Source organism: Octopus bimaculoides, chromosome 3 (assembly GCF_046866305.1).
Source record: "Octopus bimaculoides isolate indiv1 chromosome 3, ASM4686630v1, whole genome shotgun sequence".
In the NCBI taxonomy this organism is placed as follows: Eukaryota; Metazoa; Mollusca; class Cephalopoda; order Octopoda; family Octopodidae; genus Octopus; species Octopus bimaculoides.
The window spans coordinates 22,245,272-22,262,256 of record NC_142930.1 but is presented as its reverse complement, the minus strand read 5'-3'; the positions used below and the strand labels follow the sequence as shown (position 1 = coordinate 22,262,256).

Genomic DNA, 16,985 nt, shown 5'->3' with positions numbered 1-16,985 from the left:
TGACGTGAATTACGGAAATGAACGGAGACACATCTCGCGTGATTACGAATAAATTCTCGTAGATGTGGCGTCTATGGAGTCGTACTGTTGACATCACTCAGTCTGCTACATCAGTTCACTTTATAACACCGAAAACATGGGACTGTGTAAGTGTCCCAAGAAGAAAGTTACCAACCTTTTCTGCTTTGAACATCGTGTCAATGTTTGCGAACATTGTCTGGTTGCCAACCATCCACGGGTAAAATTTGTTCCTCATTCACTTATGTCACAATCTAATTCAATTTCTCATTTTTGCTTACTTTGGTCGGTTGACACCTCCCTGATTCCTGGTTTATTATTTTTTTTATATATACGCGAGAAAAATTATTTATTCCTTACTGTACAACATATGACTGTTGTTTAAGAAAAGATTGGAAGTCAATATAATAGTATATTAACACTAATTAAAATATTGTCATGAATAAGTATGTGTGACAAGCGAATACAAACATTCCACTCCTCTTTGAAGTGATACGGCTTTAAATATTATTTCTAATATTATAACATGACTACATATTTTTCAGGATGGCTGTAATGGACTAAATCAACCGCAGTGCTTGACTGGTCTTTTTATCGACCTTAGAAGGATAAAAGACAAATCGACATCTGTGTAAAGAGACGTAACTAACTGACCCAATGCATTATGTCTACCCCTTTACCAATTGACATTTACTGCTCTCTCGTTGACTCTTGATTAACTTGTTTCTACACTTATTATCTGATAACACTAATTGTTCCTATTAATTTAGTCCTGAACTGGATAATTTTCTCACATATTTAGTAAATCTCCAATAAATGAAGTATTTTTATTTCGATGTGTGCCTTTCGTAATTCGATTACTTTCATTGATTAACCCTTTCGGGATTAATATTTTTAATAGTTAGAAATGTAGCTGTGGATTCAAAAACAAGATGAAACTAACATTAATAGTAAGTTAAATTAAATGAATGGAACAGTAAAATATTAACCAGAAATGTATGGTTTAGAGAATCATTTTAGTCATCAATAGCTTTCATTTTACTATTAGTAATGGGTAAATGGACTAATAGGATAAAACAAACTGAAATATCTTTTACGTTGCAGCCAAGTAATTTAATGCCTTAAAAAAAGAAAAACAACTCTACAAAAGTAAAGGTGTTATTGATTGTCTGTGTGTGTGTGTGTGTGTGTATATGTAATATATTATTTGCAGACGATGTAAAGTTATAAAAGAGCTGATAGAGCAGATATTCCGCAACGTGGTTTATTATAATTAACGAGTTGATCCAACATTTGGGAATTAGAATTTGACGACATAAAATATTTTGTGTCATCATCATTGTGTACATATAGATGGAGAGAGAGGAAGAGTAAGTAAAAGATATTAGGTTCAGCATAACTATGAAAGTATTTAGGATTGGTTAACATACATTTAAAGGTTCCATACAGTAGGGCAGGGTCATACTGAGTAGAATGATCTCTTCATGTTTCTCTTAAAGCTTTGAACTATATGGTGTCAAAGTGTTAGATTAATTAGAACACCTTTATATATACTTTCACAATTTCTAATTTCATTTTTGGATGTAATAAATAGCTAGTTACGTGTATTTATAGACCTTAGTTCATATAATTACTCAATACAATAATATACCTTGTATTATTGTATCATACTTCAAGGGTTAAATATCAAGGCAATTTATTAGATATAGTTTGCATAAAGCATTGTCTCATAGTTATATAAACCTTCTCGATGGATGTTTTTTTTAAGCCAAAACAATGCAAGTTGTAAAAATATTTCGGGATTAGGACCCCTTCTTCAGGAAATCTTTGGAGAAAAAGCTGTTGTTAGTTGACTTCTCTGTCCGAGAGTGTGTATATTATAAATGGTTTTGTGTTGCTATAGTAGCCAATCAGCTGTGTGTAGTTAGATCTGTTATTAATGTGGGATGTATTTGTTAATTAAAATAGCTTCTGTTATTCTCAATTTCCTACCCCTGCATGCCATTTTGGACCCGTATTATCAGAGTGTTCTACTTCAAATTTTATATTGTTGAACATATTACTTGTAGAAAGTTTTATTTAGATTTAGAAGAAAATTTGATCTGTTAAAAACACTCTGTGTAGACAACAAATACCAAAACAGCTGACATAAAAACAAACATTATATATATGTGTGTGTATGTAATCAGCTGTATATGTAGTGTGCATATGTGTGTCATAGAGTACAAGTGCAAGTATTGTCATAATTTCTCATCAGCTGGGCTTTGCACCTTCAAAGATGTTGAGGATAAGAGATCCCTTACTTGATAAACAAGTAAAGGTTAGCAATAGGAAGGGCATCAGGCTGCAAGACAATGACTCAATAAAATATCTAACTTACGCTAGAATGGAAAAAATTGACATTAAAGCAAATGAATATATGAACATGCATACACACGCACACACATACACACAGGCACAAGCATAGCTGTATAGTTAAGAAGCTTGCTTCCTAACCATGTGGTCTCGTGTTCAATCCCTCTTTGTGACACCTTGGGTGTCTTCTATTATAGCCCAAGGCTGATCAAAGCTCTTGTGAGTGGATTTGACAAATGTATGTGTGTGCTTTTAGAAGTGACTCCTAATACCTAGCCAGCCTCAAGCAACTACAAAGCATGTTGAAAGTTATAAAAGAAAATGAATCTAATGTGAAGCTGCCTCATGAATCAAAATACCATCAACACGAGATTTTAAAAGACATGAAATCATATTAATTTGGAAAAACAAAAATAAAGAGCACCAGAAGACAGGTGTTTGAGGAAAGAAACTACTGAAGTAGAAACTCATCTTACAGGAGGGGGAGAGCAAAAGTGAAAGGATTAGAATTAGCAGAGAGATGAGTTACTTATTTAACATTAAGAAGTACAAAAGAAGAAAGTTTGATGGAACAATGACCCTGGAATTATTTATAGAATAGACTTAGAGAAACAATGAGAGACAGGGATTAGAAACTCTCTTTTGGTCTTAATCTAGGACAGAAAGAACTCCAGCTGAGATTCCTGTACAGATATGACAGCAGTTTTTCATACAAGAGTGAATAAGAGACTTAAAATGGTGAAGAATAATTGTAGAAAAAAAGATAATGATTAACTCAATGCAGTCTTCTGCTTGCCAGTTGCTGTCAAACCATTCTACCCGTGGAAAATGGATGTTAAATGGTGATACATGTACTGTGTACTGTGCATATTCTTTTGGTTATCATTGTTGTCATTTTTTTTTTTTTTTTACTTGACTTTGCTGTTTTCTGTCCCCTCTTTTACTCTTTACTAATGAGCCGTTATGCACCTAACCATTATATACAATAAGTTCGTTATTATTATTAGGGTGGTGAGCTGGCAGAATCTCTGGGCAAAATGCTTAGCAGCATTTCACCTGTCTTCATGTTCTGAGTTCAAATTCTGTCGAAGTTGACTTTGCCTTTCATCCTTTCAGGGTCGATAAATTAAGTACGAGACAAGCACTGGGGTCAATGTAATCGACTTACCCATTCCCCGAAATTGCTGGCCTTGTGCCAAAATTTGAAATCATAATCATTATTATTATTCTGGCAGAATTGTTACCATGCTGGGCAAAATGCTTAGCATCTCTTGCTTCCTGGTCAGTCTTCATGACTTCAATCTGGCTAGGTGGAAACCTCCCCCACTATTATATCAGTACCTAATGTTGACTCCTGGATTGTCTGGAGGCAGTTCGTGAAACATTGCTACAGGGTACAGGGAGAAGAGCATCAGGGCCAAAACGCATCCTTGTTTTAATCCTCCAGTGATAGGGAAGTCTTCAGACAGTTGATTTTGGAGAGCAGTGAGATGCCACAATAGTTCCCACATTCCCACAGATCTTTCTGTCTCCTTTTTTGAAGATGGTGATAATAATAGCATCTTTGAAGTCTTTGGGAACATGGCAGTTCTTCCACATTCAGAGAATTAATATGAACAGACTGGTGTTTAATAATAATCCGCCATGTTTTAGAAGTTCCACTGGGATGTTGTCTGGGCCAGGAGACTTCTGCTGTTTCATGCAGTTGAGGGCAGTCTGGTACTCTTTGTAGGATGGTGGCGTGTTCATCCAGTGTTGAGTTGGATGCATGGGTACATTCGTCAAGAAATCTTCCATGTTGGAGTCTTGGTTCAGAAGATTCAAGGAGTGCTTTCTCCAGCATTGAAGGATATCTTGTGGGTCAGTCAGGATGGTGTTGGAGTTTACTGATTGAAGAGACCCTGTTGATGATCTCACAGGCCCCAAAAGTTGCTTCGTTCCTGTGAGGTCACGAGCGTCAGCACACCATTGGAGTTCAACAGCTTTTTGATGCCACCAGTTGTTCTGCAACTCTCTCAATTTTGTTTGGCATTGTCTTTTGAGGTCTGATATCTCACCTTGTGCCACAATCTTGGATCTTGCTCATGAAAGAGGTGGGCTTGCCATTTTGTATCGATCAGCTGGCTGATTTCTTGATCATTGTCATCAAACCAGTCCTGATGTCTCTCCTTTTACTGTACCTGAGGGTGTTTTCAGCCACTTCAGTGATGGTTTTGCGAAGTGTGTTCCATTCCTTATCCATATCCTGGTTGTCAGATCGGATGGATTGAAGGTGTTTGAGAATGGAAGATGCATAAAAGGAGCTGATCTCTGGGCTGTTAAGCTTCGATATATCAAATTTTCTTCTGACTGGTCTTGTTTTTCCAGTCTTTGGTTTGTTGTTAACCATTATTTGAAGGTGGGTGATGACTAGATGATGGTTTGTCCAGCAATTGTCAGCGCTGTTAGCCATTTGCATGTTAACATTTCTTTTGTCTCCTTGTTGGATGATGGAGTAGTCCAGGAGGTGCCAGTGTTTCGACCTGGGATGCTTCCTGGTGGTCTTGAAGCAATTTGGGAGTCAAGATTGGGTGTTGGTGAAGAGTGTTCAGTGCACAGCCCAAGGAGCAAGAGTTTATTTCCATTTTAGTTTCCAATTCCTTCTTTGATAATAACATTCTCTCGTAATCTGTTGTCTCTTCCCACTCTTGCATAGAAATCTCCGAGGTGGAGCAGCTTGTCATTTAGTGGTACATTGAGGATAAGATCACTCAGCTGTTGGTAGGTGATTTTCACATTGTCATTGGCATCAAGTGCAGGTGCGTAAGCAGAGATCAGTGTTATGAAGGTGGTGGCAGAGATTGGTATTCAGAATCATAAGCCGTTCTTTGATGGCAGAAGGTTTCAGATGATGTTCTTTCACAAACTTGGATTTTACAGCAAAAGCAGCTCCATGAATTTTTCTCTCTCCATCTTCTTTCCTTTTCCAGAAGAAGTATAACCCAAACCTGTCTCTTCAGTCTTTCCTTTTCCAGATAGACATGTTTCACTGAGAGCAGTGATGTCAATGTTAAATCTTGTTAGTCCTTTGGAGACGAGTTATTCTATGTTCTGGTCTCTCTGTGTCTTGAGGATCGAGGAGTGTTCACATGTTCCATGTTCAGTTTAATTTATTTATCTAATTTAATTTCTGTTGTTTGACCACTTGAATGGGTGTTTTGCTGGATGTGGCTTACCAACGAGGATTCTGTGGTGACATCCAATATTTAACACACCTTTTCTAGGGTCTTCCCCATTCAGGGTGAGCAGCAATGTTCCCAAATAGGCCTGCCCAGTCGCAGATGTAGGATTGAGTCCCTGGGTTGTCACCAGGTCTCAGGAAGATAACCATCTTGCATCTTCCAACATGCAGGTCCAGACTAGGAGCTTCTAGTTTCACCAAAACATGTTCCCACCACCCTTACTCCATTGCTGTTGGGCTTTTATAAAAAATTAAAAAAAAGGTGGGGGTGGGAATTGGATCAAAAAGAAACCAGCCAATGGCGTGAGTTTGTTTAATTTGCCAAGGGAGTCCCCACTTTCTTTGGCCTAAAATCCTTTTGCCACAGTACTACCTGGAGTGACGTGTGGTCCAATGTGATTAGATTGCGCTTTTCTAACCAGTTCTTCTAGCATTGCCCTCTTCCACTAAGATCAATCGTTGAGTTCAGAGATCTAGCTTTCTCCACTTGATCCACATTGGGGTCTTAATTTGATGTGGTGGAGGGACAAGGACAGCGCTTTTGTGCCCTTGGGTAGATCTTGTTTTTAGTTGTGATGAGTGCCCTTACAACCTCCTCCAAGAACCAGGAATCTGAACCAAGAGGGGAGCAGGTTCAGTCACCGACAACCTGATAATGACTGAGAGGAGTTGGGGTACATGGTTACCCTTTGTCTCCAGGCAGATACCTCAGCACAGAATAGAAAAGTAGTAAAATATAGCCAGATATAAATATTTCTATTTTCAGACTTCTGTAAAATTTACTCTTCCATGTAAGTAACTTAATGTTAATTAGGCCTTGATTTTCAACTCTTTCTATATTTATAGAATCATTACTAAATTAAACTGTAATTCACTATGCTTTTGTTGTTTTTGTTGTATATTCTTATCTGATGCTTGTCTAATTTTTTATAAGCTAACTCCTTTTTGTCAGAGCCATATTAAATTTGATATGTTTCTGTAAGCCAGTGAAATAGAAGTTGCAGTCATGGTGGTGGGAGGTACATTTATTTATTTTTCTTCTACATGTCACAGTTGAAAATATTTTTACATTGAATGAATTGAATCTGAATATATGACCGAGTATTTTGACTTTGAATGTAGTTCAGATTTGTTTGTTTTACTGCCATTGTAGACGACATGACAATCTTTAAGTGAGCCGTTCTTTACAACAGATATTACACGGGGCATTAAAAAGTTAACTAGAGATAAATATGAATATGCAGCGAGAACAAAACTATCAGTCAATGATTGATATTTTCATTTTTCCAGAAAATACTGTAAACAATTCCAGATACATTTTGATTTTATTCTGTATGTTTGTTGATGTGTGAAAATGGGATTGTTTATAAATTAAATAATTCATAGATTCAGTCAATCATATTCTTTTTCTCTAATTGGAACTCTACTAGTTTAATACTAACTACTCTTGGCAACAAGTTTGTTTCACGCTGGGCTCATCTGAGATAGCTAAGTGGATGACTGAAACCATCTCCCTAAACAAGTCACCTTCTTATTCCTCACACAGCCAAAGCATATACCCTCAACACCTCTAAATAGTATGCACATAGTTGTGTTGCAATAGTGTAATAAAAGAACACTGCTTACAATTCCTTGAAGAAATCACCCATCACTGCAAAGCTTAGTTCAAACCTCCTTCCTACCACACCTCAACCAAGATGATTTAACCAGCAGTACAACTTTAAAATACCCTCCACATTTGCTTCACCTCCAACACACCATAGCATTCATTCAACAGAACTCTTCCCAAATTCCTCCTCCACATTCAATCTCATCCCATGTGTGAAAACTGCCCTAATCACTCCAACCCTACAAGATGACTGGTCAGCGAGCTGGCAGAAACGTTAGCACGCCGGGTGAAATGTTTAGCGGTATTTCGTCTGCCGTTACATTCTGAGTTCAAATTCCGCCGAGGTCGACTTTGCCTTTCATCCTTTCAGGGTCGATAAATAAAGTAACAGTTATGCACTGGGGTCAATGTAATCGACTTAATCCCTTTGTCTGTCCTTGTTTGTCCCCTCTATGTTTAGCCCCTTGTGAGCAATAAAGAAATAAGATGACTGGTTTTGGTGTCTTTTCATCACCTTCAAACAGTATACCCCAGAGTTGCTTCTTATACTCACCCAACTCATCAATTTCTGTATATAGGATTATAGTCCAATTTTTGAAAACCTGCTGTAATGTGTGTCACCTGAATACATTTTCAGCATATCTAAGACAATGAAAACAGTTAATAATCATTACTTTCAATTTCTCTTGTTCCTTGGTGACTAGTAGTATGAATTCTGTTGAACCGGAACTCAGACTGTGCCACTTATCAATGGTCCCTTACTCTTCAGAGATTTGGTGAAAGTAATGTTGCATTTGACATCAAAAGTTTCTGTCATGTCTAACATGATAACTTTTTAACAAGGCTGACGAACTATTGTGTCTTTCACTTGAATTGGAAGCCTTCTGTTGGACTATACCATTTGGAGCCATATTCTATAAGCCTCACTATACTCCAAGAATCAGTATCGCCACCTGCTTTCTACTATCTTTGTATTAATAACTTATTAGCTTGAGCATCAAATACACCTATGCAGATGATACAACCATTCAATTCCCCTTAAGCTTTGGCATAAAGGTCTCCTCTATATACAACCTAAACAACTCACACTAAACATAAATTGAATCTATGAATTTACATGGAGAGAATCTTTTTGCAGCAGCATGGCAGACAATCTACTCTCATGAGTACAAACTCACTACCACACATATCTTGGAAACAGTCAAGTTCAGTGCCCCTGGTTATAAGCAACATACACCTTAAACTTTCAGTATCACTACTGACATTGCCTCACAATCTCTGATGATCTCTCATGGTGACCTTACAATTGTAACATTACAAGTTGATTTGCTAAAAAATAAGATACCTTAATAGAACCTGGAAATTTATCAGTTCTAATCATTTGCTGATCTTTGAGACAGCTCAGATAACACTTAAATTGCAAGTATTACACCATCACATAACTGGAATTGTGCTGCTACCATTTCATACTTTAATGTCCTAGATCACATCCAAAAGAAGGCCGATTAGCAACAGACTTCAATCACTTGCTTACAGATGCACATTTTCTTCTGTCATTTCTGCCTTTTCTATTGCGACTACAAACTACTGCATATCTTCACCATCACATGGCTTGGTGGTTAGGGTGTTGAACTTATGATCATAAGATTGTTACTTCAATTTCTGGACTGAGCAACGTGTTGTGTTCTTGAGCAAAACACTTCGTTTCGCACTGTTCCAGGTCACTCAGCTGGCAAAAATGAGTAATCTTGCTACAGATCAGTGTCCCATCCAGGTGGGGAATTTATATTCTATGGAAACTGAAAAACTCGCCCTTGTGGATCAGCATGACTCAAGAAGGCAACTTTATTTCCATCTCACTTCATTTTCTCAGATCCCTGAGCTCTTTTTCCAGACCTTGCTCCCCAACAATAATGGTCCTCTGGAATTCCTTTCCCACCCACATTTCCCTACAATCCCCAACTTACAGGTGTTCAAACTGAAAGACAACTACAAAGTCACCAGTCTGGGAGTGTCTGCAAAAGTGATGACCACTGACTGAGCAGACTTATGATTAAAGGTGTTCTTGCTGTGACCACCTCAACTTATTTTCAGGTGTAGTTTATCTATTATTCTATATTATTTCTCTTTTTATGACCGTGTGATGTAATTTGATGGAAATTTGTCTGCTCCTTCTAGTATACGGGCTCCCTTATTGGCTTCTGTAGCTACATTTTCTTTTTTTATTGGATTTTTGAGGTAATATGGAAATCCAAAATGATTTCATGCTGATGTAAATTAATATGTCTAATTTTTTAATGTTATTTTTATTGTATCTTTCTAGTGTATTGTCCAGTCTTATTTGCAATGGCTGCAAGACAGTGACTACAATCCATTGTGTACACTTTGTAACAAAGGTTTAGCTGAAGATGACTCTGGTGATTGTGTCAGATTAGTTTGTTATGGTATGTATATGGTATTATTTTTATTTTGTTATTGTCATCATCATTCATTACATCCATTTTTTTCATGCTGGCATGGGTTAGATGAAATATGTTGTAACAGATTTTCTATGGCTGGATGCTCTTCCAGTTGCAGCTTCCAAACTACTTTTCAAGTGAGTTATATTTCATTCCATATGTCTGTAATGTGTTGTTGCTGCATTGACAGTTACACAATATGTTGAATACTATTATTCCATATACTAAAATTGCTTTAGCTATCATGCTGCATAGTATTATTTCTGATAATTTTATTTTATAAACATTTGTCAGATGTACAACTGCAACTCTAGTAGTTATTTATTTTGTGCAGAAATCATGTGGCAAGTTTCTTGCAGGTTTAATAAAAGTTTGCCAAAAAAATTTGAAGTAGCCCTAATATTATTCTGCAACATCACTGTTAGATAGTTCTGTAAATTCTGATATCTCCCCAACTTAAAGAAGCAAAAGTTTAAATTTGACTTAATGCTGGCAAAAAATGAAATGGAAGTGTGACTATTTTCAGCTACATTGACAGAAATAACTTGTATTTAGCCTCATAAGTTAGAAATCCAACCATAATCTGTTTATTCTTAATTTTAAAATAAATTTTATATGTTGTGATTGATGAACAATAGCGTTATTGGTTACAGGTTGTCAATAGGCTACACACTATTTCATTGTATCATGGTGACAGTGTTGAGGAATTATTTTATTCATGGGTCTCTTTCAGATTTTCTCTACTAAATCAACTAAAAAGGCTTTGGTTGACCTTGGGCTATAGTAAAAGATACTTGCCCAGGGCACTATCCTGTGAGACTCAGTCTGAAACCACATGATTGCATAACTAACTTCCTAACCTCACAGCCATGCCTGTACCTATATATATATATATATCACCAATATATATTGCCAAATGACACACACATACGACAGGCTTCCACACCATCTCTGTCTGCCAATTTCACCTACAAGGCATTGATCAACCCAAAGATATGTTAGAAGATATTTCTCAAGATGTGTACTTGTCAATACTACTTTTGTTATGCAATCCAATAAAAGATAATTAAATGACGTCCATGAAACAGATTTTGTTTATTTTATTTTTTAGATGTTTTTCATTGGGATTGTTTAAATCAATACGCTTTAAAAATGCCTCCAAATACGGCACCAGCTGGCTACAGCTGTCCGACATGCAAACATGGTATTTTCCCTGCCAGTAATTTGATGTCACCTGTTGCTGAATCCTTAAGGCAGGTGCTAAAAACAGTAAACTGGGCCCGTGCTGGCCTTGGCCTCCCTTTGGTTAGTACAATGTATTTTTCATTATTGACAATTGCAATTGTTAACTCTTTCTTAAATGCTGTATTTCAGTCTTAATTGATCAATGACATGTCAGTATGTCAAAATAGTTTTAAGACATTTAATAATGTAATGTTTCGTAATGAAGTTATCAAAGTTTACTACTGACAATTTTCAAGATATGTGAAATGAAAATCATTTGAAGTAATAAAGTGGATTTTTTTTTTCAATGCTCTGTCAATTTTTCTATGGTAGTGTTAGAGTAGCATTTCTGAAAATTTCTTTATTTGTGTGTATGTGTGTGCGTGCATATATGAGGAGAAGTATAGAGACTGGTAGAATAAATGGATTTTGTATAACAATTTAGTAATGATACAACAATGACATAGCAGTTAGAAATAATTATAAAGCAGCTGTATAACAATTATTTAAAAAATTTGTTTATTTATTTGTCAACAGATCAAGGAAGAAAGTCAGTCATCTGGCAAACACCTTTCTGAAAATGTGCATTCTTCCTCCCCTCTGGCAATCCATTCTGCCTCAGTGAATGCCCCTACAGTTCACAGTCCTACTGATGCAAAGAAGTCTAGTCCTCAGTATACTCGTCCAAGTGCGCAAGTTAGTCCTTACACTAGTACACCAACTCTTGCATCTTCATCAGCATCTACACATAGTATTATCAATCTGGATCCTGGCACAACAGCCAGAGGAGAAAAAGGACTTTTTACTAGTAAGTAATGATTTTTACATACTTTTCAGTAGTAGTTCAAATCTTCATCATAGTGTTCCGTTGTAAGGTACATAACTCTGAAATACTTATATGCTAAATAAGTAATGTCATTGGAGTTTGGAAATAAAACTTATCAAATTGCAACTCACTCACTTACCCCTTCTTCCTGGCACATCTTCACTCTATCTTCTCTCATCACCTGACACAAAGACAGCCCCTTCAATACTAAAGCCCCTTGGTTGTGGGTCTCATTTTGCAAGTTGCTTGGTGACCTCACTTGTGTCAGTGCCACATAAAAAGCATCTAGTACACCTTATAAAGTGGTTGGTGTTAGGAAGAGCAACCAGCCATAGAAACTATACCAAAGCAGACTTTGGGGTTTGGTGCAGTCCTCTGGTTTATCAGCTCCTGTTGAACCATCCAACCCATACCAGCATGGAAAACAGACACTAAATGATGAGATTCGTGATAGCTAATGTTATCCAAGTTTGTTAAATATTTAAATAGAAATAACATGATGATGCCTTTTGGTTTATTAACTCAAAAATTTGAATCATAGATTTTACAGGAATTTATTCATCTGTTTTATACCCTTTTTCTGTGCTTGCATGAGTTGGATGAATATGTTATTTGAGACATTGTTTTACAACTGGATGCTCTTCTAGGCTTATCTATTTCACACAGCTTCAAAAGCATGAAGTACTTGGATGATTTGTTGACAGGAGAAACTGACTACACTACCACCTACTACACTTTCAGATGAGCAATTGCCAATGTAAACAAACATATACACAATCACACACACATACACACAACATTGGTTGTGTTAACAAACAAGATGAGGACAAATATCTGTCAAATGTAAATAGTGTACACAATTCCACATCTCTTAAATACAGAATTGTATTTTTTTCTTTTTTTTCATTATTTAAGGTCCTAGAAAGTTATTTGACTCTACAAAAGATGATGTTTTCAATATGTCACATGACCATGATGAAGACAAATATAGAAGACGGCCTGCTCTCAGTTGGTTAGCAAGACTTTTTAAGTAAGTATTAATTTATTGTCATTAAAACTAAGAAGAGAATCAAATACAGTAAGCTGTCACTAGATCTCAGGATCAGAACTGTATGGTATAAACTAACTGAATATCCATCATTTTAAGTAAACTTATTGATGTAAATGTTTCCTAGTGCACTATTTCGCTTCAATCTCAAAACATTAACGTTTTCAAATGATCTAGTACTTACTCTTTAGAAATATGTAGGCTAAGACTCAAAGAATGCTTCATGCTGTCCACTGATACAAACTCCAGTAGCATTTAACTCATTACAAAATCCTCTACATGCTAGAAATAATAACCAAATCTTCCTCATACAAAGCCTTACCATTAAAATGTGACTGATGTAGTTTTAGATACACTGAAAATAAAGATAGGGATGATCATGGCTGGAATGTCTTTGATTATAGGTCTGCTTGATTAGCATTGGTTAAGGTTAAACCTATCTCCCTTACACATTCAACCATTTTGCCTCTACTCATATTTAGGCCACACAAATACAACAGTCTCCTCTTGGCTCACCGTACATGAAGATGTAATGTACTATACTAGAAAAACATTAGTAGACTACAAATCTATACTTTACAGAATTCCCTACAAAACATAGATTAAACATGGTGGAACTAATATTCATAACACAGGAAAATGCTGAAATAAATACACAGACGACAAATACCAGTTGCCGACTAATGACATATGTATCAAAATTCAAATCTCAATGGTCACCATACATCAATCACGTTGGATAATGGTGATCATAGGTCTGCTCAATCAGGGCTAACTTGAAGCTAAACAATGCCTTCAGCTCTGAGAAAGTAGCCCCATTTCCTTGTAAAAGGCAAAAGATAAGATGGTAAACTTTGTTAGAAAATCACGATAGCTGAAAGAGGACCTGGGGCATCTAGACAGCCCAAAATTTCAAAAGTAAGAAAAGTTGCCATTCATACTAGCTTTGAAAAAAAGCTGATAAAAAATTGTAAATATATAATGTATGTTGGTCAGACAGTTGTAATATAATTCTGCTGACATATAAGCCTTGTGTTCAAGTTCTGCCAAAAGTTTTGTGCTTTGGGGCTTAAGTACATAGTCTCAGTTTGCTGTTCTGAAAATGTTAGTTCTTTCTCCCCAGAGTTAAGAGATAAAAATGAAAGCTATCGAAGTTGATTTCTAGTTCTTGCAAATATTTTAATTTATTGAAAAGCAAAATGATAATGACATTAGATGGAATACCAGTCAAGTCTCCCTCAAAATACACTTTCCTGTCTGAAAAAAAAAAGTGGGCAGTGGTGAACACATTAACTATATTTTCACTATGTCACTGACCATGATGAAGACAAATATAGAAGACAGACTGCTCTCATTTGGTTAGCGGAACTTTATAAGTAGATTGGTTTTATCACCAACTAACAAGAGCCCAAGATTTGCAGATTTCCAGTATATATTTCACCTGGCTTGAGAGCACTCAAACTGGCCCAAATCTATAATTCATTATGGGAAGAATGCAACATAAACTTAGTTGTTAGTTAACCCCTGGTCAGCTCTGATCAAGTGCACCAATGATCAAAATTGTTCCAGCCTTGACCATCCCACCTTTTATTCAAACAGAATATTCTAGGGTTACATTATCTTATGTGTTCCATTGTTTAAGAATGTAGGGTGTGATTTGATGATTTGCTTGCTCTTTGTAGCAGGTCAAGTGATTATGTAGAGGTTCTCTCTCCTTGGTTTGGATTGGAGTTGTTAGTAATAAGAGGTGCATTTAGTTATAGTCATAATTTGATAAAAAATACTTGACCTAAAAATAAGTTTAGCTGGCATAGAAAACTGAATAATGTAAATTAGCAGTAAGATATATGATGATTTGATGTGTTGTGATCATAGTAAATACTTGATGATGACTCACAAATAATGAGACAATATTAAATCGGTGTTAAGGAAGGATTATTTTCATGATAAAATTGTTGGAAGTATGAAATATTTTCTTTTTAATTCACCATCTTTTCTTTTTCTAGAACTAATGACTCTTATCGAACAAAAGACCCAAATGCAACAATGAAAAAATTTCTTGTTGTTCTTGTTATTGGTTTGATTGGCTTTATAACTGTGGTTATGGTCTTCTCACATCTTGGCCACATGGCAACCCAAGATGATCCTGCTTTCAATCCACTGGCAAATCCAAACATCCATGTTAAGGACCAACAGATACCCAACGAAGAAATTATACAGCAGAAAGTGAAACCATTTCAGTGATCTTATCAAAGATGGTAGGAGTCAATTGGCATTTTTGTTTCCTGGTAAAATATCTTATAACTTAACATAACGGCTGTCTTGCATCAGAATAATACATAGCTCCCTGCTTTATGACAAAATTCTTGAAGGAACCAAAACTGTTTAGTATTTCTTTGGAGTCATTGTTTGACATTTTAAAGAAATTTACTTCATGTCATTAAATAACACATTTACTGTAAAATTGGAGAAAAAATACAAAACAAATATTTTGTCTGTCTTTAATGTTTAAAGTTTAAATGGACATTGGACTTCAAGTTTTCTTCAGTGATGCTAAACTGCATGGATATGCACCTTTTTTAATCTAGCTGCAGAGAAGTTTGCAGTGAGTTACACTGTGATTGATTGTTAAAACAGCATTTAGTGCAGTCACTAAACTTGGGAACAAAGGGTATCTCTCTTCAACAAATCAGACACAAACATTTTTTTGATGTCAGTAAACTAAAAATTTTAGGTAAAAGCATCAAAACACTCTACGTTCATTCCAATATGACAATAGAAACAATTGGGTGTCTCTGTGATAAACATAGCATCGATATTGTTTACTTGGGAACTTTTGTGTGTGTGTGTGTGTGTGTGTGTGTGTGTGTTAATTTTTGTAAAAAAATTTTGCTTTCTACAATATGTAACTGAAATTTGCAGACATGTTTTGTATTTCCATGGCATCATAAATTATGTATCCGGATAGATTTCAGCAAGCTTAGTCAACAGTTTGGCTTTGCTTTTTGTTTGTGACTTTTTATTTAATGTAGATCACTAAGACTCTTGAGAAAGACATAAATATCATAACTCTCACTCTCTCTTTCTCTTTCACAGACACAGTCTAAGGCTAGTCATTGATTCAATCATATATGTGTGTGATGTAATTAAGATTCTGATCAGTCAGCTGGCATAGGCTTATTGTCTCAGATTTTAATTATAGAAGCAGTAGATTATAAGCATTTCTAACTTTTTTTCTAATGCCATTAGTAACAATTAGGTACATACCATAATCTCTCAGTTCCAAGTTTAGTATATGTATGTTGAAGTAAGTTAATAACAATGAAAGTTCAGTTTCTATTTAAAAGAAAAATAAACATTCTTCTTTATTTTGCTGTGTCTTTCAAATACACATTGAAGATATTTTGATGTTTCCTACAAAATTAGATTTTACATTAAGAAAAAGACTGATTTGAAAATATTGCTATTTTATCTATATCTTTTCTTCATTGTTGCATTTGCCTAATGAAAATATCTCATTTTTCATTAAGTAATTTTCTTGGTAATCTCAAGAAAATATATATCATTAATACAAAATTCGTTATGATATTGTGTTGTTGCTTAGTTACCTATAATTAGATTGGAAATTACCTTCTAATAAGAAGTTAGCAAATATTTATTGACCAGCTTACACATTTTAAAGAACTTTTTCACAATTTTCAGGACCAATAAGTTATTTGTGACTTTGGAACTCTAAGATTATTCCATATCATCATCATTTTTATTAGTATCTATTACAATAGTTTTATTTGTTTACTTGATTTAGATCTATTAGCACATAAAATCGAAACTTCTAAAAACAAAAAGAAAAATGCCAGTAAAAATTATCATTGCTTGTTACTTCTAGTCGTAAATTTGTTTTCCTGGTGGAATACTTTGGGACACTGAAAATGTTAACAATCATGCTTTGTCATAAAGTTTTCAGATTTTAATTTATCTTTTAATGATTTGGTCAGGAGAGGAATTACAGGTGATGGAAGGAGAGGAGGAAGTTATCTTCACACAGAAAAATTGGGCTGGATGCTTTCAACTGAGTTGACTCCTAATGACAACCGAATATCATGTAGTGGTATAAACCAAACGACAGGTTAATCCTATCATCCAAGAACTGGAGTGTTTACTCTGATAGGCTTCCACACAGTTTCCTTCTATCAAACTTCACTCATAAAGCTTTGGTCAAACTAAGG

At 35.5% G+C, this 16,985-nt stretch overlaps 1 protein-coding gene across 1 annotated transcript; it reads left to right on the top strand.

The window, feature by feature from the left end:
• Window positions 1-58: 58 nt before the first annotated feature.
• Window positions 59-16,610, top strand: LOC106869100 (zinc finger protein-like 1 homolog). The gene is made up of 6 exons (XM_014914640.3): window positions 59-238; window positions 9,526-9,646; window positions 10,773-10,966; window positions 11,423-11,693; window positions 12,627-12,741; window positions 14,766-16,610. The coding sequence occupies exons 1-6, from the start codon at window positions 137-139 to the stop codon at window positions 15,001-15,003; spliced, it is 1,041 nt and encodes a 346-aa protein (XP_014770126.1). The 5' UTR covers window positions 59-136; the 3' UTR covers window positions 15,004-16,610.
• The last annotated feature ends 375 nt before the right edge of the window (window positions 16,611-16,985 follow it).

Bases quoted from the DNA above. Each gene is read 5' to 3' on its own strand.
- LOC106869100 (XM_014914640.3), top strand. From the start codon at position 137: ATGGGACTGTGTAAGTGTCCCAAGAAGAAAGTTACCAACCTTTTCTGC. The intron at 9,647-10,772 runs GTATGTATATGG...TTTATTTTTTAG, and splicing joins TGTCAGATTAGTTTGTTATG to ATGTTTTTCATTGGGATTGT. The intron at 12,742-14,765 runs GTAAGTATTAAT...TTCTTTTTCTAG, and splicing joins TGGTTAGCAAGACTTTTTAA to AACTAATGACTCTTATCGAA.